General features: G+C 38.9%; 1 protein-coding gene across 7 annotated transcripts in view; it reads left to right on the top strand.

The window, feature by feature from the left end:
* nectin1b (nectin cell adhesion molecule 1b) overlaps positions 1–27,005 on the top strand; it is an 88,010-nt gene extending 61,005 nt beyond the window's left edge. Inside the window, exons 6-12 of one of the 7 annotated variants that reach the window (XR_004164314.2) lie at positions 4,561–4,708; positions 10,409–10,498; positions 15,317–15,410; positions 16,357–16,458; positions 19,258–19,441; positions 22,452–22,499; positions 25,621–25,649. Coding sequence is in view for 5 of the 7 variants with exons in the window: in XM_031573757.2 (XP_031429617.1) it covers positions 4,561–4,708; positions 10,409–10,498; positions 15,317–15,410; positions 16,357–16,458; positions 25,621–25,866 (680 nt within the window). In the remaining 2 variants the exon portion in view is untranslated. Of the gene's footprint in view, positions 1–4,560; positions 4,709–10,408; positions 10,499–15,316; positions 15,411–16,356; positions 16,459–19,257; positions 19,442–22,451; positions 23,682–25,620 lie in introns of those variants that run through there. The other 6 variants (XR_004164315.1, XM_031573758.2, XM_031573761.1 and 3 more) reach the window with 6 other exon arrangements.
* The last annotated feature ends 913 nt before the right edge of the window (positions 27,006–27,918 follow it).

Here is a 27,918-nt window from a genome sequence, read left to right as displayed (position 1 = left end):
TCTGTCCAAATAAGTAATTGATGCATTTTAGGACCACAAAGAATCTTGGAATGTCAAAGTTCATATTTGTTGTTTGAGAACAAGTCTTTGCATAGTCACTGAAATAGTTTTTTTTTCTGATGCTGTACTCCACCTGTGCTTTGACACTGTTTTGTATTAATTACAAAACAATTTGTATAGCAAGCCAGTCTGCAGTCTGCACCACTACATCTTCAGAATTGTAATGTCCTGTGTGATCAACACTGTATATTGTAGCAGATGCTCAATCATTTAAAGTATGGTTGTTATTTAAACACGATCTGACTAAATATCCCTAGGTTTTTTTTCTAGGTTCTGGTTTCATGGGCATAACATTCTCTTGTTGAAACAGTCATTTGATTAGACAAAACAGCCAATCGGGCATAAGACACATAACCAACGTTGTCCTTTCCTTTGCTGGAGCCACAGCACAATACAACATGCATCCCAGATTGATCTTAATGTGGTGTAGTGACCGACATGATGGAGGTGGTTAGCAAAATCAATTGCCACACACTCAGCGTGCTTTACCCAGAGAAGGGCTGGTAAACGCTTATTGACTTATCTTGAAGTGTGAAAATGTGTCCTGTAAATATCTGATTGGTAAGTTATTTGGATACCATATGTTATAATGAGAACTAGCTCTGGGCAAAAAGATGAAGTGAGTCTGAAGAGACTTCTTTGTCTCCACTAACAGGCAAATTACATATTTGCATTTAATTCAAATACAATTATTAATAGAGCAAGATTACCAGTGATCATTATCTTAAGGGGTATTGCAGAGCTTATGTCATGCATTGTAAATGGATGATCTCTTATTGGGTTTACATAGTTCACAAATGTACCGTAGAGTTTAGGTTAAGGCTGGAAACATGGCCAGAAACCTTATAGAATATGATGGTGCACCCTTTCGACCAATGGTAGTGGAAGAATGCAGTGTAGACTGGGACAGAGCGATTAATAACGAGTACGATGAACAACGAATATTAGGCCTCGTCTCCCCAGAGACCTCTGGTCAGTTGTGCCTGAGCACTTGCTGGCAGGGAATCGACCGACTGGATCAGGCTATGATGGGTGGGCAGGGAAATGTAATTCCATGTGCAACGTCAGGGGATGGGACGCAGAACAGCCTAGCTGGAACCCCCTGGTGGCAGAAGTGGGAAAGACAGCAGAAAAAGTCTGAACTCCGCTGATAAGAAGTCTGAACACTGCTGTTTCAGAGTCAGGCATACAAAACACATCATGCAACATTCAAAAGTGCCATTGATCACCTGAGCTGATATGGCACAGGATACCCTCACCTGTTGCATAATCCCAGACCAGGGGCAAATGCAGGATACCCTCACCTGTTGGATAATCCCAGACCAGGGGCAAGTGCAGGACGATCTCGGGTTCTCATCAGATGCGTGGCATGGTAGCTGAGACATTTTGCAATGGTGGCTGCTTCATTCATTTTGGAAATCAATGGCAGCTTTGACAGCAATTTTATTTATTACAGAATTAGAACTGATCTCGGAAAACAAGATGCAATTGGATTTCATTATACAGACCTCAGTACCTGACCAACATGTACAGATATTGCAAATGACAAAGGTCCGCTTCTCCTCTATTGAAGTTTTGTGGCCTCTTTATTCAAATTGAAATACATTTTGCAACTGGAAATTCAATGTACTCCTTCGTTCGAACAAGGGGACTGCTTATAGGCAATGGAGGCAAGGCCTCTAGGCCACAGTAAACAGCTGGTAGATTCACATAGGCTATCAAAACTAAGTGCATCCACAGTCACCCAAGCAGATTGGTTTTACTATTATTATAATAGGCTTGGGTTGATGAGTGGTTCTATTAAACAACCTTAACAATAATAATAATGTGGTCTGATCATGTGGTACCCTCTTTGAGAGGGCAGATGAAAAATGCAGGTGTGAAATATTTTGGTGGATGCGTTGATTTTTAAATGACTGATGCATACCACTGGGTTTAGACCTAGTCAGCTCCTTCTTGGTTGGTGCATGGGACCGACTAGCTATAGTTCATCGTTAATAACCCAATTATTTGACCAAGTTCACTGTTATTTTCCGTAAGGTTGATGAAGTAAGGGATAATGTATAGTACACCGGTTAGTATTGGAAAATAAATCCTGACAGGACGAACAGGACACCGACGCGCAGCGGAGTGAGGTTTCCAATACTGACTGGTGGAATATACATTTTCCCGTTTCGTGAGTTCTGCTGAGAAAAAATAGGTCTTCATGCAAATAGAACTTCAAAGTTTCAGGTGTTGCACAGCAACCCTATACGTGCTAACTTCAAGTTACAATGAATTCCCGTTACGTTAAGTGAATGGACTACTTGGACTTCACTTAATATGAAATATGTGGATTAGAAGCACAAAACCCGTTGCCAATGCCAGCAGTCATGAATTTTTTGCAGTTGCACTTTTAATAGTGGTCATTATAAAATGTTGGACCTCCAAACGTTGGGGTGGACTATTCAAATCAATGGAACTTTTTTGCAGCATTACAGACTGCAAGTTCATGCAAGCTCATATGGTTGACTGTGGATGTAGTTAGTTTCGATATATGCATCTGCCAGCTGTTCACCATGGTCTACTGGCATTGCCACCATTGTCTAGAAGCAGTCCCCTTGTGTGGCTGAAGGAATGCAGTCTGTTATTCTGATCCAATACACTTTTGGTCAGCTTCGGCGAATGGCTCCTCAGTCATCTAAGTATCTATTCATTGTGTGTGCTCAAAAATAACTCTGGTGTTTATACAGCCCTGGTGCTGTAAATGGGAAACAAACTAAGCGTCTTGAGCCAAGCCATAAACAATTTCAGCCAACCAACATGTTGCTTCAGGAGTACAGAGGTAATTTGATTGGTCGTTGAAATCAAATATCAATACCCTTTCGCCAGAATGGCAGACTCTGCCTTGAATTGATTCAAGTGAAACAAGTCACTGACGGTTTAGTGACTTCCTAGTGACTTACCCCAAAAGGCCTTTTGACACCAACATTTTCATACCTTTGTGGCATGGACTTTTGTGACTGTAAATGAAATTTGAATGAAAAAAAAAATTGAGGATTGAATTGCCAATTGCAAAGGGCAAATACATTTGAATAAATGGGCAAAAAACATGGCAATATAAAATGCAATTGACATTGTCATTGTAATTTAAAATACAAATAATTCAAACTGAATTTAGGATTACATTGCTGCTTTGCATATTGCATTGTCAATTGCAAAATGGCAAAATGCATTTTCATATTGCATGACCAAATTGTACATTGAGTTGCCAATTGTAAAATGCATTTCAGTTATAATAAACAGGCCAGAGAACTTCCAGGCCAAAAAATAAATAAAAGGTCCAGGTCAAAAAAAACAAAAAACAGATTTCAAGTAGGCATCTGAGCTGCACTTCAAGTCTGTATCCTGGCACTCATTTTGATAGCTGGTATAACAACCAGCGGCCATCTAGAACACACAATACATGGTACTGTGGTTTACTTTCTGCAATTAGGTTGAATTGGGGCCCGTTTTTATGCTTACCACAAACAAACCATACCAGATACAATGGAATGTGCCTAAGGTAATCTCGTCCAAATGGTAATGGACGGGTTGTTTTGTACAATTCCTATGCGTTCACCTGCCAATACAAACCAGACCACATATGATGACCTATATTTCAATCTGCCCTCAGAGAGTTAGTTCTACTTGGAATACTGCCAAGTGAAATCAATCCAAGCCAAAGGGCAACTGCAAAACTGATGATGTTATCCATGGTGTGGAACAAACAAACAAACAAACAAACAAACCACAGGTCTGAAAGGCACAGAAAAAGTCTTGCTGGACTTGATCTTATTACATGAGAATGATACATTTGGTGTGTGAATGTGGTCATTGAGAACATCATTGCCAACCAGATCTGGAAACGTACTGTATAATCTTTGAATCTGTTTAGTTGCTCTTGTGCTGCTTGCATAATGGTTGCTTGAGAATGAAGAGGACGGCTGTCTACATGGATGATGTCTTAAGGAGTCTACATTAAGCTCTATATTATCTATTATTTTATACATTATTATTTATAGGCAACCGCAAGAGTGGTCACTAAACATGTCAATGTATTTCACATTAGTTTTCACCTTGTGATTTATCCCAAATCTGCTAAACTGTTAAAATACATGTGTGGGGAGACACAAAGATGTACACAAATCAGTTTTGGGTTGATTCTACACCTACATCTATGTACAAGAAGCATCAAGGGCTTACTTAAAATGTTTTGGTAAGAGTCTAAAGGAACTGAAGTAAGATTTGTCATGAAATGATAAATATATTTATTATATATTTGAGCACTATTTTGGTTTTGGTGTGCAAGTCTGACCATTCTTTCAGGTATGATTACTAGCTGTACACCAGTATGTATATGACTTGTGTCGTTTACATTTATGTGCAACAAAGGTTAAGTGTACATGTAATTAGGGACAAAGACATCTTGCACAGTAGATTCATTGCCTAAGTTCTTATCTGTTTCACTTCCCCCTGCAGAAAAGCCTCTACCACAAGGCCTCCCTGGTGGCTTCGTTGGCGTTCTGGGATTGGTGGTTGTCGCAGGACTCATCATCGGCGCGATTCTGACTATCTACATGGTTTATCGACGCGGCCAGAAACCACGGACTGAGACAGACAATGACCTGTGAGTACTGAACATGTAAACCAATGATCTCAGACTTGGTTGGGCTCAGAGACCTGGAGGACTATGTTGACCTTCAGGGTTAGTGTAGCCAAAGGTAACTAGCTGACTGAGGTTATTTACAACATGTTTGTGAATTCTACCGAATGACTCAAAGGTTTGGACAGTGAAGCTGTATGTAAACAAATACCATACTACATTTCTGGGCGCACTGAACACTGAGACAAAACATAATGGCCAAATGACAAGATCAAATGGAAGACTTTTGAGACACAAGAAGAATGTGACAAAGACCCTTTAAGTGCAACATTCTCTGGCAATCCACCAACGCACATTTTTGAACAAAATCAGCAATCTCTAGTTGGACAAAATGTGTTATGTTTACAAAGTGAATTTCCTTCATCAGCAAAATGAGAAGGTCTTTTGCAGGGACTAAATGAGGTGCAGGATTAGTTTGTTCATTGCAGGCAACCATTTCAGTGAGTTGTGCACTTAAGACAAGTTCATTAGCACCTTTAGGAGCTACAATAAACTGTAATGGGGGTGGGGGAGGGGGTATCAGCCATAAACAATATTAGTACTGATATTTTAAGCATCAGATGCAGTGAAACATCTGCTGTGGTTTTATGACAAACTTGCGTAAAGCCTAGAAAATCTACCTGTGCGAATCCACTCCTGACAAAAACACTGGCAAGTCTTTTACACTTTTCTCCGTCTCTCAGGACTTCAGTCTGACTGTGCATTCCATCCCTCAAAGAAATGTGCTTCCAATCTGTCCCAGTCTAACAAACAAAGAAGGTGCCTTTACGCAACAGAAGGCAAGGCAAGGCAATCTGCCTAACACCGGTCTTTCCTCTTTCAGTCGGGTTGTGGAACCGTCAATCAACAGCCAATAAATCTGATTTTATCCCTGCTTGGCAGTTATCCATATGGATACTGGCTCTCACTGAAACATGGATAACGCTGTAAAACACTGCTATCTTGACAGCTCTTTCCACATTACACACTCTGTGCAAGGAGGTGGAACAGGCCTTCTCATAGAACTCTTGCCTTTTAACAAATATACCTCAGTTGGGCGCCATGCCCTCTTGGTGACTCATCTGGTCTTGACATATTGCTGTCTTCTATTTCACAAGACAAGTGTTCACTGCTAACCTGCAGTGATGTGAGCACATCCATCAGACTTGGTCCTGAGCTCTGGACTCATTTCATCATCCGTCTTCCCTCCCTCTTATTCAAAGTGCTAGACCTCTGCCTGATGCGAAACTTCGACCAACATGCCTACAATCACTCATTTTAACCTGTATGACCATGACTTAATTTAGTTCACTGTATGACTCCTTCAACACCCCTTGAGGTTCCTATACCTTTGGTCTCTTTTCACAACAATAGCCACACTGCGAAATTTGGTGCAAGTCAACACAAAGAATAAAGTATTTTTTTTGCCTTATTTGAGCGTTTGGGGAAAAGATGTTCACACTGTTGGAGTGTCTGTTTGACCATCCTATGTGGAGTTACAGATCTCTTCCCATTCATTTAGATAGGTGCCTGATCTCTTCTAATTCATTTAGATAGGAGCCTGATCTCTTCCCATTCATTGAGATAGAAGACTGATCTTTGCCCTGAAATAGCTGCCCGGAGGCATTGCCAAGATGGCGGCTAAGTGGCGAGACTTGCCTTTAAGGACTTGGCTATAGATGAATGATTCCTTTTGCTCCACATTCAGCTCTTTTCTGAAAAGTCACTGCCCTCTATCTACCAGACCCACTCACTCTCACCTGTCCCATCCTGGGTTAACTGATGACATTTGAAAGCAATGTGTCATTTTCAGAGCTGCTTAGTGAACAAGGGCATTACTAGAGACCTGGATTCAGATCTTGAAGCAGGAATCTGGTCCACTCCCTTTCTACTGTAGTCATCCTACTACGTTCTCAGGTGGAGAATTATAGGCCGGTCTCACTCCTCACCTTTTTATTCAAGTTTCTCAAAAGGAGTGTCTTAAGCCATGTCTGTCATGGAGTCATCTGCAGCATTCCAGACTGATGTGGTCATTCTCCTGGAACAGCTTTGCTGTTTGTGACAGGAACTCTGAGCGCCACTATAAAGTCATCTTGCTGGACCTGTCAGCAGCCATCGACATGTTGAACCACCAAATCCGCCTATCCACAATCTCTCATCCAGACATTTCCTGATGGTTTAAAGCAGTGATTATCAACTGGTGGGCCATGAAGGTACTTCCCAAATTCCCATAATTCCCATAAAACATTTAGGCCAGCTGGGTATTTTGGTATTAAACTGGATTGAAGTTGGATCATGAGGCACACAATAAGGATCATGAGGCGCAAAATTATTCTCTGGTTTTGGTTGTGAACCATTGAGATCAGTGTTATTATCAGTTTCAACATCTTAATGTTACCTCTGCAGCAGAGTTTGTCATCTGTTTCCATGGTAACAGACGGCAGAGGTGGTGGTTTAGAATTCAAACTATTCAAAGTTTAAAAGTTCTAAACAGTGTTAATTTTGGCAGCTATTTTAGATTTAGTCTTAGTCTTTAGACGAAAATGCATATTAGTTTTAGTCACTTTTAGTCATTTTTATCCTCCTTAGTTTTAGTCTAGTTTTCGTCGACGAAAACTCAGAACATTTTAGTCTAGTTTTAGTCGACGAAGTCTCATTACATTTTAGTCTAGTTTTAGTCACATTTAAAAGTCCATCTTATAGCCACATTAAACTCCTTTACTTCCCTTCTCAGGCGCGGGGACCCCTTGTGTTGTGTCTACAATGGCATAATAGTCAAGCTTGCAGTACTTAAACTGTGGATGCAATTAGTCTCTAAAATACAGATCTCCTAGTATATGCCTACAGCTGAATTCCAATGAATTCAACGTAAATAATAATTTGAAGGCAATACTTAATTAACAGTATTATCATTAAAATATAAGAGAATATCAAGTCTAGATTTTGAAGATTCAAATGATGTGGTAACACAATACAACTACTATGCCTACCTGGCCTTAGTTAAATCAACCACATATCCTCCATATGAATTGCTGTGCAATCTGATAACCAACATATTTAGCTAGACAGATAGTTTGAGAGTTGAAAGTAATGCCAATGATAATAACAATTGCATAAAAAGACAAGGATATGTAAACCAATCACGTATTCATTTATTTTTTCTTGATTAATGTCATGCGTGGCCTGTCCTATAGTCCATTCTGCAATGCGTTTACTAGCTAGTTATCGATAGCTAGTATAACTTAGCTAGCAATCGATAGCTAGTATAACTTAGCTATGCTACCTCATAGTTAGCTAACGTTAGCTAGCTAAACGTTTTGGAACTCATTTGCCAAGCCAAACGGGAGGTTTCAATCGAAAATGACTAGCTAGTTGTACAAGCTGACACAACATATACACTCGACTGCCCTTTTGAAGTTAACTTAACGTTGGCTAATATATTCTAATAACTAGTTAACATTAGCTAATTATCATTGACAGTTACTAGCTCATTTACCTTGGCATAAATAGCAGGGTTGTCTTGTGCGCTTTCAGGTGCCTCTTGTTGTGTTCTTCCCACCTATTTTGAAGCCACAAGGTTTCTCTCCGGTTATTGCGGTGCATTGTGTTATTTTCTGTCAAGTTATAATTAAAGACTGTCCAGATATCTATTCTTATTTTTCTTCCAGTACCGAGTGCTTGAACTTCAGCCATCATAACGTCTGTTAGGGCGTCACTTGCATGTGGAGGAGGGATAGATACAGGACCGGGCAACATTCAACCAATGATGTGCATACAAGTTTAGAAAAAAAAAACAATTGTGACTTAGTCAACCACCAACATTTTCGTCTCGTCTCGTCTCGTCAACGAAAGTTAAAATAGATTTAGTCATAGTTTTTATTTATAAAGATCCGTTTTCGTCACGTCTTAGTCTCGTCTTAGTCCCGGGAAAAAGGTCGTTAACGAATATTTTTCGTCATAGTTTTCGTCAACGAAATTAACACTGGTTCTAAACCAGTCACAGTTTTATTCAACCATTTCTAAATGTGAGAGCTAGCCCGCCAGCATTTTAGTAGACTTATTTCAATTTGTATGGGGGAAGGGTGATGGAGGTAACATTGCCCAATAGTTTTGTCAGACAAAACATGACCCTGAAAAAATTAAGAATGGATTCACAGTGGCAGGGAATGATCCAGAGCACAAAGCGGTGAGGTCCTCTTTATTTCAGTGTGTGGGCCCAGACCATCTTGACACATACATCAGTGCTTGACACTGACAGGCTGCTAGGTTCTTTTCTCTTCCCAATGTACACAACCTCCTTAGGTCCGATTAGCTGTTCACTTCGCCTTTCTAATCATGGCTACACAGATGACACACACTTTTACTTGGCCTTTCTGCCTGAGGACTCCATGATCTTAGCGGGGCTCTCAGCTAGCCTCAGATTTGAACATGAATTAAGGAACCTCTCAATCTTGCCCTTAGTTCTTAGCTCATAGATGGTGAAACTCAGGTGACTTGCTTGACTAAACTCCAAAGAATCAAGATGGTGAGAATTATTTTGCCTCAATATTGCATTTTGGCAGACTGCAAAGACAGGAGAAAACTCATGAGTCCAAAGGCTCACAAGCATACTGAAATGTTCGACAGATTAATGATCAAGCACAGATGATGTTGGTAAGTAATGGGAATCAGAAGTGAAATTTGACATTAGGTTAAGTACACAGGTTCAAATATATGGCATGGTTGTCACCAAGGTAACAGACTCAAGGTTGTCTGAAATATTGCTATACATTCAACTAATGAATTAGGAGGTAAAATCCAAGCACGTAGCTTGCTACTTGAATTGGGTACAGTCAATGTAATCTGATTGTTTCCTCAGTTTTCCTAACCTGTTTTCCTCAGTTATGATGTTTTCATGGAACTGTTTTGTGCATGGTTGCTCAGCTGGGACATTCCACTTGAAGTTCAACCAAAAGCTGAGAGTGCTCCCAGGGGGCAAAGGTTTTCACTGAGCACCACAGAGGAAGAATTAATCTACAAGTTCGAGCAGAATTGACATTTCAGGTTACTTACTGTTAATGAGAATACTGGTGATTAGTAGAAGGGTCTTTGAGGTTGAGCTAGCATGAAATGCTTAAATGTTGTTAGCATGAAAAAAAAAACGTAAATGTTTCATTGAGTAAATGATGGTCTATTGTGGTGAATTTCTGTACGCAAGGCAAAATATGTATTCATAAAAGACCCCTCAGTTTAGTTCAATTCTATTTGGTTAAAAACAGTTAAATCATATAATGTACATCTTTACTAAATAATCTAGGCAACATTTCTTCATTTGTGATACTATTTACACAACCTACCCAAAATTAGTTTGACAATAGAATGTCTATATGTCAACTTTCTCCAATTGTTTTATATATTAAACAATAATTAAGTCCAAGACAGGATTTTTACATTCACTCAGGCATGCTCCACCTGAGATATCCATATCCATACTTAGATTGTCTTTAAAATTCAAACACTTGTTCAAAATAATTGACCATTGTGGGAGTTTTTTTTCACTCCCAACCCACTCTTCACATGCAAATTGAAGATCGCTCGTTTTTTCCTCTCCATTTCCGCTGTCTTTCATAGTTCACTTCTCTCTCTCTTTCTCTCCTTGTCTATTGCGCTGGTAACCGCTCTCTATCTCTCCTCGTTTCCTCCCAGCATTGCTGTGGCTGATAGTTGTGTGACCCAGGGTCCGGTCACCCAGCCACCGGTCAGTCAGCCTCCTGAGAAGCCTGAATCCCCTACCAGGAAAGTAAAAGCATCAGACTCGTCTAACCCTCTCCATGTCCTCCCTCTCACCCTGTGTCAGGTCCCTTGATGGAGACTTTGCGGCATGATGGCCAAACAAAATATTGTTTGCTCTACCGTGTCAATGCAAGCAGTATTTTAGCACATCAATTAAGATAAAGTATTAAGAATAAAGTGATAACCCAGATGGAAGTTCTCCTAATTTAATTCTGTTTAATATAGTATATTATTTATGGAAATATGAGTTATGTGATCTTTCCTACCTTTAGCCATATTCTCTGCACTAAGAGGCCAAAAGCCTACAAGTACTTTACTTGTAGTTGCGATTGTTTTGGTCATTCAAAAAAGCAAAGATCAACAGACAGATATCTAGAATCTAAATCTATCTGTAACAGGAATAATCTGCTCATAGGTCTCAACGTCTCAAGTCCATAGTGAAGTTGAAATTGTCAGAAGTTAACTTTAGCACCAAACCCCAGAAAAGTAATACTTTAATCGAGTTAAGACTAATACAGTTAAACAAACATTGTGATGGTTCACATTATATTAGTAACAAAGCCATTCTAAGGATAATTTCAAATATTTAAGTACTTCATTCAGGTATTCAAATTAGACGTGCTAAATCTGCTACTATTTCCTGTGCAGTCTTTCCTCGTATCAATCTGCATGATCTGTTTCATTTGCATGAGTAGACTGTATAACGTTTGGTGCAAATGCAGCATGACCCGTTGTTTTTGTAGACTATCTTGTTTTGATATTTCATTGTTCTGTATTATGAGAACAGGGTCTGTTTCTATGTTGGTATGTCAAGAGTATGGTCTCTCAGTGACTGCTATATGCATGCTCGCTGGTGTAAGTCTTTTCAATGGCTTTAGGCCACCAGAATCAAATCAAGAGTACTGAAATGTCGAACACATTGAATGATTGATTACAGTTTCAGTTCCTTTAGTTACAGTGAAAAGGAGCAGAATAATCAGACTTTTACTCAGGCTTATTTTCACATGCAGTGTCATGATAGAATGTGTGTCAGACAGCTACGTCCTAGGAGTCATACTGATTTTGAAGGCCTCACTACAGAACATTACATTCTCTTAAACTCCAAATGATCCTTCTGACAATACTTTACCCAATTTCCCAATAACGATGATTTATGGCAGGATCAGACTACACAGTATTTTTGTATTTCACGATGGTCTCAATGTCAGATTAGGCAATCGTAGCGGCATAAATTATTGCCGTGTCTTGGATGCGACACTGGTAAGACTACAAGTTTGACTCCGACCAATCCTCCGACCAACTCCTCCATGTCCTTGCATGAATTCAAAGGTTGTAATGGAGGAGGGTCAACAAACCTTTCCTCTGTTTCACTGTTCCACCGGACAGCCACAACTGCAGCATCCCTCCCTCTCTTCGCCATGTTTACATATGGCAGAGATCACTCTGTCATCCTATTGGTCAACGTCAATGAACATGTCGTAGGAGTTTACAAACTAGAAAGGAAAATCAGACATGCTAGACTTTTCGTAAGTAGTAAACGATCTAAATCTAAAAATCTAAACAATGCTGAAATCTCACCTAATTGGTGATATCAGGTGATGTCACAGCTGCTTATTAAACTTCATATGTACTAACTGATTTGAAGGCGAGGAAACTTTCATAGCTGCACATCGCTAACATCTAGCAAAATCTAACTTTCACACAAACACACACACACACTTAGACATAAAGAATGAGGCCTGCAGAGGCCTGCTCTGGCAGATGCTCTTGCAAGTAGCCTACAGTGAGAGCAGACATAGGCTCTGCTCTGCACTGCTCTGCCAACAAGAGCACTCTAAAAAAGAAAGGTATGACAAATAGAATCAGTAACATACCTGCCAATGTCTAATTTCATAACTTTGCCAACTACGTATGTGTCAGTAATCATATTTCCATGGGCTACAAATGGCTTGGCTTATTCTCTTAAAGAAAAGCTAAAAGGTAATAGACTACAAAATGATAATAAAGGATGGACATATATGGTTGCAATAACACTGACAAATTGATTGTTGTTGTTGTTTTAATTCCCCTGTATGTTCTGCTGGTGACCCCAGTAAGGAGTCCCTGTGAAGAAGCACTTCCCCATCTATGACTTCTCCAGAGCCGTAGATCAATGAGCGTTTTGAAGTGCTACTTGAGTTACCATGCTTGTGGGAAATGGTCTGGAAATGTAAGATGATTTGTAAGCTGGATGCTACAAACTACCGGGGCTTACAAGGCATTTGGGAGACAGGGCTCAAGTCCAGTCACAGCCAGAGCACTCGTTTCAGCATGGAAGACTCATCAGTGGGACTCCAGCCTCAGTGCAGTTTGCATGCTTTGCACTTTTAGAAACTCATGGTCAACTAGTTTTGGCATCAATTTCAAATTAATTTTGATAGTACATATCTTGAAATCAAAGCTACAAGATATTCTCTTAGCTATTTTAAAAGCTCTTGCATTATCATTATTTATTATGTTGTCCTTTCAGAAAGATGAAAAAAATTGACCTCTTGCTTCTCCCAGTGTCTGTCAGTGGGATGCATTTCAATTCCAAATCAAAATAATAAACATGCCTTTTTTATTGAACAGTAATGTCCATTAGTTCAGCTGTATCTGTATTTATAGTTTTGGCATTCATGTAGGCTACAATAGAAAGGAAGAGCCATTTGGAGAGATACCCTTCCTGTGGGCAATGCCATTTCAAATGGGATAGGTATGAACAGAGAACACAGTGAGTGTGTGTTGCTTTGAGGTTTTGTCGGATGCAGTGGATTGATGCTTTTAGAGCTAAATACAGAGGCTTCTCTCCTCTCTAGTGTCAACCAGTTCTGACAAGCTGCTCTCTCCCTCTCTCCCTCTCCCCCTCTCCCCCTCTCTCTCTCGCTCTCTCGCCCTGTGTAACCTCAGGAGGTTGTGGTGTGTGTGTGTGCAATGTGCAACGTGATTACAAAAATAGATAATTAAATAAATAATTCAGGAGTGCAAAGAATGAAGCTAGGAGACCACAGCTTTGTGCTAGTAATGCAAATGAGCCTTTTAAAGGTAAAACACAATCAAATGGAATCGCTTCCTGCAGCTTCTTATTTTGTTTGGTTGATTTTGAATTGAGCCCCAGTAGGACCTTTGGCTTAGTGACCTGTCAACAAAGACGAATGACTTGATTTGTGAGGAATTTAGTTATGGATGTATAATTTCATCAGAATGATAGTGTTATAGTGTATATAATTACATAATGTTATCAGTTCATCTTTCTCAAAATGCCTGTGTTGTCTATATGGGTGATGCATGGGAGCAGCGTTGGTATTAGCTGTCTGTGGTGCATGCGGTGGTTTAACAGCAACGCGCAGTCTTGAGACAAGGTCATATGGACTGGAAATAATGAGCTTGAAAGATAGGGTGCGCTGATGCGCGAGGTATACGCATACAGTATTAGAGAAGTCAGCTGGCCTTGCTGAAAGGTCACATTACTCATTCTGTGTGGGTGAGTGAGTGAATAAATGAATGAATGGGGTCATGAACATTTGAAAAGATAATGCATGCCTGTATACTGCACAAGATAATTGCTCTTTTTGATCTCTTGATCTTGTAACAGAAGAACTGATATATGGCAACTTTATAATACATATTGAATGGATTTGTCCACTGTAATGTCCAATGCGTGTGTGTGAATTTGAATGTATTATTTAACATTCTATTTTGAACTGGAAAACTAAGACATGAAATAGCACAATAGGATATAGTCATTCTTAGATTCCTTGGTATGGCCCAGCTTGGGATGGCACTCATTACTGTTAGAAGCCCAGTATAAGCATTCTCATCTCCTCGCCTCTCAAGCCTGCGCCCTGGCCGACAACTCATGTGGTTCACTGCCAAATACGTAGTTCATGGACTTGGATTGGCTTTAAATGGGATGTAAATATATTTAGATTGTTGAAACAAACATTCTAGAATATATTGTAATGCGCTCATATACTGTGGATTGAAATTTACTATTTCCACTCTTTATTATGTTGTAGATTGCATTTTCAATGGAACCATTTTTCATTTTGTCTACCAATCAACACCCAATAACCCACAGAAAAGTGAAAACGAAAATGTTTTGTTAAAGTATTCCGACTTCTTCTTTGGTAAGTGTTTACAAGCTTTGCACACCTGAATTTCGGCAGTTTAACCTGGTACTCTCAATCTCTATCAGATTGGATAGGCAGCATCTGTGAACTAGCATTTTCAGGTCTCTCCACAGATGTTTTGTGGGCTTTGGCTGGGCCACTGGAAGGCAGAGACTTGCTGTGATGTCACGCCAGTGTTTTCTTGGCTCTGTGGTTTGGTCATTGTTGTGCTCCGTTGTGCTCTGTGGTTGCATTCTGGAGCAGGGCTTCTTTGTGCATAATATGCCAATTCAATTGCTGACTGATCCATCTAATGACGGACGCTGCCATTGATATGATTATATAATTTTTTTTGCTTCTGTAGATTTCCAGGATGCATTTAGCTAACATCAGTTGGAGTAAACATTAAATTGAGCAGTTGGGATTAAAATTACGGATGGATTGGATGCGACAAAGATATACATTTCAACTTTGCCTTGTGCAACAATATTTTTGTGAAACCCTACATTTTTGTCTAGACACACCAGAATGAGATATAAAAAACATTTTGCGTATGGTATGAAATACCAAACTGTCCAGTCATAAAATTAACGTTTCCTCTTTGAAAGCAAATGTTCATGTGACAGGCAGCGCTTCACAGGTTGAAATGTCTTCACTATGAACCAATACCTTTTCTACCTTCCCCTAATAGGACAGACCTCCCACCTGCTCACAAGCCAGCCCCACCACCTCCCAAAAAGAAGAACAGTGATCTCAAAGGACACCTGACATCTGAGGACATTCAGGTAAGCCAGATCCAGTTCACACATGGAAATGTCTTTGGGTAATTCCATTTGTGTGGGTGAACTGAGTGAAGTCCACTCTTTAATTAATTTAAGTAATTTATTGCTAAACCGTAGACATTCAAATTTGATGACTCTGAGACATCTTCCAGATGAGCAAACACTGTTTTTATACCTTTTCCAGATGTATTGACATCACATAGACATTTTGGAGGCGTATGTGTGCCTACTTTTTATATATATATAAACACACACTGAAAAAGGCAGACAGGAATAAATATAGAAAAGATTGTCATTGAAAAAAAACATCAGAATAAACAACCCCCCCCCATCTTCCTTATTTCAATCACTGTCTTTTAGTTCAGTGGAACTGTTCAGCTGGTTCAAGTTAATTTCAATGCCAGTGTTCTATTTTTCAGTTTCTTTTTTCCTTTTTCTTAAATCAATGCTGCTTTTGTTTTATTTTATTTTTTGTTTAACTCAATAAAGTCTTTGGTTGTTGATGGAATGGATTTTACATATTAGTTCTTCTGCAGCCGATTTGATTCCCTTGTTTTTATTCATCCTTGTAGAAACTAGTCTTGTATATACCTATTTACCTGGCTGCAGAAGTATGTTAAGGGAATTTACATAGTAAGCAGCTGTTTCCTCTGTGTCAGAAAATACCCATATCCAGGGATATTGGATAGCACCCTGCTCCAAACACAGACACGTTATTTTGGTCTTTTATAGTTGTAGTTGTAGATTGTTATTGAACTTAATAATTACATTTCTTGGGCATTGCCTAATGACTGTATCGGTGATGTTGATAGTCAAATATGTTTTTTAGGATCAATGTAATTCAAAAAAGCCTAATTACAGACAAAATCTTTGCATGTCAAACTAAATTTATATTTTCATCACAACAACCATTTGTCCATATTTTCCTGAGCTGTGGTGTCTCAAATAGGTGGTTCACTTGGACAAAGATGAGGAAATGCAGAAGCTTCCTCTCCAGCCTCCTTACTATGACATGGCGCCTTCTGAGTCAACTGCCTTCACTGATAAGATGGTGAGTTTTGTTGTCCCAGACAACTGGCAAGAGATTGTTTTTGTTATTGACCCCTCTTGTATTTGTTGGAGAAGTGAATGGTCACTTGAAGCAAATCTGGACCTGTGGATTATCGAGTGTGTTACATCTCTGTAATGGAACATGCCTCAAGGTATAATATTAGTGTTCTATCACATTGTCTACACAGTGGTAGCTTTTAGCTTTTAAGCATAATTTAACTTTAATATTCAATATTTAATCTTAAAAGACAAATTGCAATCTTTAATTCCCTACTTCATTTCAACCATACTTTTAAAAATGTGCCATAATTACCACAACACACGTTGCCATATGTTATTCTTAAATGCTTATGCTTTAATATAGAGCCAAGAGGGTATATTATTGCTATGTTATGTGACACTACATTCCACTACATGATACCATGTCATGCTCTCAAGGGACGTTTAGAGAACTTTGTCCTTCACTGTGAACTGTCTTGTTACTTAAGAGCAGTGGACAGCTAGGATGTTGGTACATTGCTGTAGCCTACTAAAGAGGCTAAATGTTTGCATTTATTGCACCATATCTCAGTTTTTTTAACTGACTTATTTCTTAGACTGACCTGTGAGACGTATTTTGTGTTTGTAAAACTATATCTCCTGTTAAAATCCACTGATCATTGTCAGCAGTGATATTTCTAAGAAATTAACTCAGTCAGAATATGTTCAGTGCCATTTAACATAAATTATTACAACATGATACAGAACTGCGCATGCCAAGTTAATGTTCATGTGCATAGCACTAATTTCCAGCACTTATTTACATCACACCAGCTATGACTGTGCACTGATGAACAAAACCCCTGGAACTTGGAAAAAGGTTTCCCTCTGATTTATAATCTTAAGAGCTCTGTAATTGGGAAATCCTAGATACCACCAAGAGGGTAAATGGAAAAGAAAACAAATATACAACCTCTACAGGACAAAAAATATCAAACCACTCACAACACTTCAACCTGAATAAAGCATGGAACCAGATAATACCATGCATTTATCGCAAAGTTTGTGTCAACAAAATATCAACAAAAACAATGTCAAGTGGAAAGGGACATAAAGCATCTCAACGATTGCATTTGTGAGCGGTTAAGACAACTGGAAGTATTCTTTCAGGAAGCTTGGTAATATCATAAAGTGTGTGATGATTTGTGGCAACCAAGTCTGCATTCTTATTCAAGCTGTACCTGTTACAACAGTACATTTCTAATGCTCATTTCATTTGTAACAAATGTTCTTTACATTTTTAGTTAAATTAATTCTATCATTGTTTATTTACAGTTTTCAAAGAATTGGTAACCCTACCTTCTCTTCCCAGTTTTGTTTTTGTTTTTCCCAGTTGGCTGAGACCATTCTTCCTCCCTCCCTCAGGGAGATATAACACTCAATCTCTAACTGCTCAGATTATGTTGAGTGTATTGTGCTTTAGTCATATAACAGATACAAACTTTGAAATGGTTTCACGGAGGAGCTCAGTGATATTCAACTGAGAATATAACAGGACAATGTAGTCATGAGGTACATGTCGATGGAAAACGTTTTTCCTTTTTTAATTCATTCTGCCATCTTGATGGTCATGTGAACTGCAGATGCTTACGTCTTCTCAGATGCAAGAAACTGAAGCAGACTTAGACCTGACCACTTGAGTCGTCATTCAGTGACACATATTTTTCTTTGCATTCCAAATCGATTCTTAATGCCAGTTCCATGGGAGCTATTTCTAGATATTAGTTATCTATAGCGACTTACGTGCGAGAGTTGAAACACCCAAAAAACAGATAAAGATGATGTAGGAAGTTGTAACGCTAAATCTGTCCAACATGTTTTTTAAATTTACTGTCTCAATAACCTTGCCAATGTTGTGTAACATCCACATGTGTTCTCCTTTTCAGAATGGTTTATGATCTTCAAAAGGCTTTGACATTTATATAGCCAGGAAGCAAAAATATGTCTCTCATGCTCATCTCCTACAGTCTGTTTCAATTGTTTGTTTCATACAACCACAATCTTGTTGCCTTGTTCTTTTGATTTGTTTCAGTTCTTTTCTGCTAACATTTCCTCAATGAAAGTCTCCCTTGTTGTGTCTAATGGTATTCTCCCCTCAAAAGCCCACCTTTTAACGTCAAAGAAATGCTCACACAATTGGACAAATTACTTTACACTGGAAAAACTACATATTCACATAAGTCAAATTTGTATACTTTTTCATATTTTTGGTCTCTGTTTTTGCTTTCGTTTGTCCCTATTTGATTAGTTTCAACAAAATTCGTGTCTGTATCTGGACATCTGGATTATGTCAGGTTGTCCTCTGGTTTCTAGTTATTTTCAAATAACTATCCTAAATTGTCTGTTGATTGTAGTTCATGGTTCGTCCACCATTTCATACATTAATCATTACATCAAATATGTCCATTTTTTTATCTGTACAAACGCTTCTGTTTGAACATTTTTTCGTGGCCATCGTCATGCCTCTCTATTAGTTTTCCTGTCCTCTTCTCTTTGATTGGACTTGAGTCTGGAGTCTATCTTCTATCAAAACACACTTCATCTAAATCTCCATGTCTATCTCATACACGCACACACACACGCAAACACAAACAAAGACTTTCACTCTCTGTTCTGTCTCTCCCACCATCTTCGGTCTCTCTCTCTCTCTCTCTTTCTGTCTCTATCTATCGCTCTATCTCTCTATCTGTCTCGCTCTCAACTCTCTCTCTCATTCACAGTCACACTCCTCACACACACCTTTCGCCTCTCTTATCTCCAGAACTCTAGCCACATGGACTGTGATGTCCAGTATGCGGAGCTGGATACTGCAGCTTTGGCCTCCTCTCCCAGCCCACGATGCTCTGCTCACTCTGGCGGGGACCTGGTCGAGTATGCAACCATCCAGCCTAGCTCACACTAGCGCATGCCATTGTAGGCCTTTCCCCTAAGACTCTGGCCTCAAGGTACACATGCAGAAGCACCCCCTTTTTACTTCTCCTCCATTTACTGTCTTTTTTAGTTAAACTCCTCACTTTCTCACAGTGCACTCCTTCAATGTGTCCTCAGTGTCTGACCCCTTGCTTTGGTTTTTTTATTCCCTTCTTCCGGGTTATATTTTCTTTTTCAGCTGTACAAAAATGTACTTTCCAAGCTAAACAAACCAAATAGCTAAACAAAGCTAAACAAATCAAATAACTGAGAAAATACCACAGTGTTATTTTTGGAAGAACATATTCAAAATCACTCCATGGTAAACAGGACACTTCATGGTTCAACAGCAACTGGCAGAAACTTTTTTAAAACAATGAAATGGATAGCATTTTAGTGGAATCATTTTACTAAAACTGTGGGCAAAATAAAAAGAACCCTCGCCAAGCAGAGCCAATCATGTAATAACAACAACTACAAAAAAACTAGATGGTGAACTCATTTTTCACAGATGATTTTTCAGTTTGGTTTTGTGAGTGTTGTAAATGCATGAGTCTGCATGGCTTTGTGTATAGGCATGTGTGGTGTTTTTGTAGTGTTACAATTAATGGGTAGATCTAAGAAAACACTGATGGAGGTTCTGTATAATAATTAGATAGAAAAATCAGTCATCTTGAGTGGAGGCTTATTTGTTTAATTCCTTGCTCACATGTTCTTGCCACCTTATAATATATCCACTCACTAATACAAATACTATTTTAATTTCAAACTAAAACACCTTAACAACTAAACCCAACAGAAGTTTGAAAAGCTTATAGTAAATCAAATATGTGGTTATATTGAGGAAATATACATCATATATGGCTAGACACAAGGTAATGTGATATAATACTGTGTAAAACAAAACATCCATGGCTACAATTGTTTTCAGTCAACCACCTAATATTTATCTGTGACATCACCAGTGTATTTGTTCTTCTATCGTATGCAGTTTAGAGCGCCGACTTATTGTTAATCTAGCGTTAACGTTAGGTAACAGGCTAGTTGGCTAGCGACTGCAATAAACACTAACACTAACAAGAAACTCTTAGGACCTATCAAGTTTTACTCCACAAATGAAAGGTTTCAGGTTCAGCTAGGCATGAACACAGCTTTATATCACAACACATTCTGAGAAATTACAACTAGTTACATGTCATTTGATTCATAGTGTTTGAAACCTTTAAAATGTCCACTGTAAAAAAAGAAAACTAAAAAACATCCATTGTATGTTTACGCGACGGTCACCATTTTGTGCCTAATACTGTGAACTGTACACTTACACCTAGCAAAGTAAGTGATTTGTACCTGAGAGCTGGATTTAGAAGCCCAGACCATACCCTTGAAATATCCATTGTGTGTACACAAGTTTGGATGCCACTGAGGTAACCATGGTCACTCATGGCTTACCCATGAGTTAAACAAATACGTTCCAAAAACAGCAACATAAAATGTACTCTCAGATGTAATAGCTCAGAATAGAAGAATGCAAACAACAACATGGTATAATTATTATACAACTGCGATTTTCGGAATTTGGAGTAGCCCATTTCAAATGTGTTTGATATTTTCACCCCGACAATAGAGTCGTCAAGTGTAGGATGCTCCCCGACTCAACTAATTCATGCGTCCTATTAGAAAATGTCCTCCGACCAATAAAAAAAGGAGCTTGTGTTGCCTTGTAATAGAACGCCCACTCGTTTCTTATTTTGATTTGATTTTAAGTGTGTGACCCTAGTCGCCTAGTACGGTATGCTCAGTCTTTCGGTCACGATGAGAATTAACCGAAAATCAGTCTGCAAGTGTGCTATGCCCATCTTTTAAATCTCTGTTCAGATTCCCAATGTCATGTAGTCTAACTCCTGCTTTAAGGAGATACACTAAACGTATATTTTGGTTTTTTTTCTGTAGCTCACAGTTCCTACGGGAGGGCCACAGAGGCATGTTTGCAAGGGAAGAGCTCTAATTTAGCCCAACCTTAGTGTGAATTGATGTGTGTGAATCAGTGCAAGTACTCAAGACTGGAATTGAGTTATTTGATGGTGAGCAAACTTGGCAAAATGGTTGCTCATACAGATAAATAACTGTCATATAAAGATTTATGTCATATAAAGACTTATGTACAGGTAAATGGTTCCCCATCCCCATCCTAAGACAAAGCCTTTTCACAAGAGAACGTCAGGTCAATCAAATCAATTATTTTTTAAGTAAAAAGTTACGAGGCCTTACAGTTTTTGCGAAATAATAACTAGCGAAATAATGCAACAACTAACTGGCAACAGATTTGCCTTGAAAAACAGCACAGCAGCACAGTTGAAACTGATAAAAGGTAGATAACTTGATAACTGATGTATTTCAGCTACATATTTGGTGGCATCATGCTGTTAAAGCTATTTTTCTGACTCAGACCATAGAACTACACATTGAAGAACCTGGGCTGCTAGTGAGAACAACAGGTGTGTTTATCTGTCCTATGACCATCTGCCATCAAAATGAATTTGAGTATGTTCTAAAAGATAGTTATAAAAACTGTATGAGTCAGTGTAGTAAGACAGAAAATAGGGAAACCAGGTATCCTGATTTTAGGAGAAATTGTTCCTGACCTGAAAGAAACTATTTCAGGACCCAGCCTTGCTATGTGTTTCGGAAAAATAAATGGGCAGCAAGAATTACTCTTAGAGTATTTAAGCTGTTCATCTTTACAATTTGATACAAATCTGTACAATAGATATTTTGTGGGACCTACATAATCAGCAACTGAAAAATTCCAGTCAATGCGAATACTTTAGACAGAAAAAGACCAGCAACATTGCTTGATTCTAGACGTTTCATCCATAGTGAAGGGTACCTGTAGTCCTTTGTTTGTCTATATCTGGCATCTTACCCTAGTGTGTAAGATCTTCATCCTCTGCATCCTGTAGTAATCTGATGTAATTTCACCCATGAGGACTCAGTGCAGAGTTTGTCATAATGTTTTTTTCTTTATGAATACTACACTGCTCACAGGGTGGGAGTCATCCTTCTCGTAGATGTAAAGATTCTTGGAAAGTCTTTGTAAGTTATATTCATTCTCATATCCATTATTCTTTCCCCCTTTCTGTTCATTCATTGTGTTGTTTTCCTTCTGAAAACTCGACAATTTGGAAGGGATCAGTAGTGTCTCAGATTCTTTCAGTGGGCATAAGCGCTCCAAGGACACCCATTTTCTTTATTTTCTGATTTACGGGTACCACTTTATTTTAAATGTAGGTTATGGGATGGTGAACAAGCTATCCGTTACTACCGTACAAACTTCCTATAATGTCTTCAATAAAGTCTCGATTAGTCACTAGTTTCTTATTATGACTGGATAAAATGCTCAAATCAGTCAAATAAACTGTGGTCTTTAATAAAACCCAGGTCAAACGTTTCTCTACCATTTTGAGGCTATGATGCTATGACTGTTTAGATCATCAATATATCATCACAATGAGCCTGCCCACTGTTTCTTCTCTCCCACAGAATTGGTCAGATTCCATGTTCCAAATTCATGTTCTTCCCCTATCCCCTAGCCCATTTCACTACCAAGCTTACCTTTTGCTTATTTCAATCTTTCAGAACCTTTGTGGGCACATGCATCTGGATAGTTCTCTTAGAGGCTGCTTTAATTCCACAGTATCTTCCTTTGGTAAAGGTTCTGACTTTAGTGCCACAGCACAGGCTTTGGGTCCTAGTTCCTTTAGTAGGTGTTTATGGCCAGCACTGATGCCAATGTGGAATATATGAAACTCATTTCCCAGTTTTCTCTCCCATCTTCCTCCTCCTAGTGGGAATGGCTTCCCTTTCCCATTCTCAGCCAACTCCTGTATCTCGGATGTTCCCTCCCCTTTTTACCTTGTACCCACACCAAGAACCTCATCAGGTCCTCGGCAGTGCCCGCTTTGCTGAAGTTTACCTACATCTCCATTATGGCGTATGGCTACATATCAACATGTGGGAGCATATCCAGCCTAAAGCATACTGCATTTGTTCCTTTGCCCAGCATTTTCTTGCTTTGTAGTTCTGCTCTCTCTTCTGCTTAGAATACTGAGCTGCCTCGTCTCCCTGTCAGAACTGGATTGCTTGTATCACTCAGCCCTACGCAATCCAGGACTTTAAATCTCTGCCATTTAAAGTTTACTCTCCAGCCAGAGACCATTTTCTATCTGTATATCAGATAGAGATAACCTTTAAAAACAGAACTTAAATAATTTGTCCACATTTTGAGCACAGCAAATTATTTACCCGGTATTCCTCACACAAAATGAGGCATTTCAGCAAATGTTGCAAGCGTTCTCATCACTACAACTGATAGAATTAAGGGCTATTCTGGCCTTGAATAAACTTTAGTGACCTAGAACCTTTAGGTGGGCAGCATCTGTACACGATTAATGCCTATGCAGTGAATTCCTGCAAGATCCCCTGCAAGGCCTAAGTCAGAGGCCTTGCCAGGTACGATATGCCTGGTCACAGGATAATCTTTTTCATTTTTGCTCATAACATATAAATAATAATAAAATACTGTTGAAATATGTCTGCCATTATCCAAACTGAATGGATCAACTATCTTCTGGTATCTTCTGGGTTAGAGTGCATCCTCTGGGCATTCACAATGCATCACTGCATTATCCCTGCATGTGCAGAATATTCTGACACAGTGCCCTATGATGGGTTTCAGGCCGTTGGCCAGAGACAGATCGTGATTAATGTAGCAGATCAATAATCATCCTTCATTGTCCACATTTGGGGCACTATTCAAATTAGGGCCTACACAGGGGCATTCCACAGGCTAAGTTTTCTTTAACAAATTTTATAAATTAACGTAGGTCTATATTCAAAATCCCTAGGTAATTCTAAATATAGAATTAAGATTTTATTGTGATGGCAGAATTTTTTTTTTTTTCAATGGTCTGTACTTTTTTTTCAAATGTATTTAGGCTTTGAGATAAATGTAGGGGGAAACATGCAATGTAAATGGAAAATATGTTAGAGTGACCATATTCCCATAAAAATAATAAATAAAATAAAAAACATACCTGGCACAGGAATTCTGTGGGGTTTTGGGGTTCCAGAAAGAGAATATGTCTTGGAAAAAGAAGACATCTTTCAAGCCTACTACAGCGTAGTCATGGTATTACCATTACCATTACAATTTCTCAGTGTATTACAAATCAGTTAGAGACAAATTATACAATGAGATTTGAATAAAAAATGTACCTGTGCCGATCAGAGAGTGAACAAAAACAATGGAATAACGTAGATACCATATCTTGTTTTATAAATCTGCACATTAGCGTATCCTGGACCCTGAACAAACGTGCTATTCAGTGCTTTACCTTTCTGTTGCATTAGCTGACAGCAGCATTCAGACAAATATAAGCTGGTTGGTCCAAACAAAAAAATGACACTCAGATAACCTACAAGAAACTTTTCACCACCTAATATTAACAGACAGATTATTCGATTCTTCTTTTTTATTAAAATTTGGCCATCATCTCAATAAGCCATCATACAATGGGCATAGCACCAAGGCTATTTAAAAGAAACATCGCAGACACTAGCTGTGCCAGCTAGACACATAAATCACATATAAGATCAAAACATATCACTACTAAACGGAGTGGTGAAGCTACGGTTCTGAATCAGCTAGCAAGCAGAAAGCTTGCTGTGACACAAGTGGTACACTTTTTAAGTCTGATGAGTATACGCATTGTCTCATCGCTAACAAACTAAGCTAACATAAGATGTTGTGTCGCAAAATGTAACCTTTCACATAAAGTCTGTCATCTCCTAACACACACTGTTAAAGTCCTAACTGTTAGTTTACCACAACAGATAGTTCTGTTAATAAAACTAGCTTTCGTTCACAAGACTTTTCTTTGATGCACAGACTACATTGCAAGGTGACAGACACACTGTATCACATGAACTCATGGGTAGATGTGTGGCATTAACCTGTAAAGCGTGTGAATGCTCTAACGACTAGAAAAGCGCTATATAAATGTAGTCCATTTAACTGATAATAGGTTGAGAATAAGCGACTTCCAAAACTCCCACTACTGGTGGGAATATAAATGCACTCTTTGTCCATTTCATTATTTTGAGAATTTGAGTGCATTGTTGTCTCTATGTGGCGTCTTTGTGTCTCTTTCTACAGAACACTGGGAACCGTTTCGAAGAGCTATCAACCCCGGCTGAATATATGAGCTACCATCATGCCTGCAACCAGGATCACCGTATTGAGATATCGCCTTCCTCCACCTACACTCCCATCACCCTCTTGCCCCAGAACCCCTATCCTCCACAGCCTCCCAACCCACCCATGTATACCTTCTCCTCCAACCCTCCTCCCCCAGTTGCCCCACGCCCCCCATTTACTTTCCCTAAGGAGCAGTCTGTTTGAGAGCCTGAATGGCTCAACCATGTGCTGTCCTGCTCAGGAGAACATGTCATGACAGCATTAACAGAACACCACAGTATAATTATACTGTTTCCCATCTACAAAGTACCATAGAATTTATGCCTCATTTATGCTCATCCTTTCATTTGGACCGCATGAAAGTGTGTGGGCGTTCTCTCCCAGAATGGTAACAAGTGTTTGTGCATTGTGGACCTTAATCCTTAAATATTGTGCACTGCATGTTACAAAGACTGTCATTAGAGACCCTCACCATTCTGTTTCATGCTGGAAACACTACCACCACCTCACCTCACCCAGACCACTTCTCCTCCCTTGTATTCCAGAACACTCATGCATCAGTGTTGTCATCTCCCTGGTCTCTGCATTGTCACTGTTTCCTTGCATTTATACTTGTCTTTACTTTGCCTCTCAATCCCTGTAAAGTACACACTGATGTGTCATAGTTTTTTTTATTTTCTCCTGTAGTGGTAGTGATTCATTCATTTTTATTGATTGTCTCACTTTTGTATGCTCCTTCACGTTTATGTTTTGCACATTACATTTGCTTGCATTACAGTGTATATTATGTGTGGTTCAGTGTGTACTAGTGAAAGCACATGACCTTTGCATTAGTCCCAATTAGCTTTTTTTTAATCAAAATAATGACATGGACGCATCCCTACAGACATCAGCCACAGGATAATTACATGGGAAATGACAGTGCCTGTTACCCTATGGTTTCCTTCAACACAGTTTAGCAATTTACACTCAACAGAGATACTAACAATAACAAAACATCAATGAGAGGAATTCCATGTGTCGACCAAATGTGGTTTCATGATGATGGAATTGTTATCTTACAGGTGTATAAAGAAGGTTTAGACAATTCGTCCAAAATATAAACAAGTGTGACTGCATAACAATTGTGTGCAAAAGTGTTTTTCTGTTTCGGCATTGTAATGCATTTGTCTTAGTTGTTGGTCAGGCCAAGATGCCCTCGAGATGTATCAAGATGCATACTATTAATTATTGGGAATCATTACCGTTTCACTGTTCCCCAGAATAATATCTCCATTTTATGTCTACTGTACTGCACCTTTAATGTTCTTCAAGGAAGTCCAGCAAAGGTTTTGAATGTTGTCTTCACTAACTCATAAGAGATAGAATTAAGGGCTCTATTTCAGTTTCATTTCTATATCAGTGGGTGAAAGCTTCTCTACATGGTAAAGGAGGGAAAACAGCACGCTTTCTGTTCTAACATCTTCCACTTTGTTACCAAAGAAATAGAGCAATCCATATTCACTCTTGTCAAGTTTACATCCATCAACTTTCATGTGGAGGCAAATCATGAGAAAATCCAAAAATGTATTAGATCATCCTACTTTCATCAGTGGAGGCAGTAAGCTTATGGTCCCCATCTGAGACATTTGTCCTTTGAAAAACCATTACACTGATATGGAAGTTCATTATTGTTGTGGAGCACAATATTTAGAAGAGGCAGAGGGGACGAACAGCGCCAATGACAGTGTCACATACAAGTTATTAGAAAACAGGCTGAAGAAAAAGAAAAGCCTCTTCAAATTGTTGTGAACTGAGTGAAGAGTGGTACGAGTAGAAAAGAACATTCCAAAACCTTTCAGTGTTAACAGAGTAAAGCTGAAAAGCACATATGCCACAAATGACAAATACGATGTCCTCTCAGACAATCTGTACAGCACACAAGTAGATCTCACATTATTTTGCCATGTCAAATGTATGTTATAAAGACAAAAAATGTGTTTGTGTTCAATGTGAATAACAAAAAATAATTGTAGAGATATTGAAGGTTGTTCAAATGTGAGCTTTACCAGTGGTTATTTGGTTCAGGTAAATTTGTGAGGGTACATATTGTGTGACCCTGTTGTCTTGTATTGTTTCCTTTCCTTGAATGTCTTAGTGTGTTCATTAGGTCCACCAATTTGTTCTGGTTAAAGTCACTGAGGTGTTGAAGGATTGATTGAGTTCTCTTCATGTTGCACATAATTAATAGTTGTTGCTTTATCTGATTATCACAAA

Source organism: Clupea harengus, chromosome 9 (genome assembly GCF_900700415.2).
Source record: "Clupea harengus chromosome 9, Ch_v2.0.2, whole genome shotgun sequence".
NCBI classification, from domain to species: Eukaryota; Metazoa; Chordata; class Actinopteri; order Clupeiformes; family Clupeidae; genus Clupea; species Clupea harengus.
This window is presented reverse-complemented; position numbering and strand designations above follow the sequence as displayed.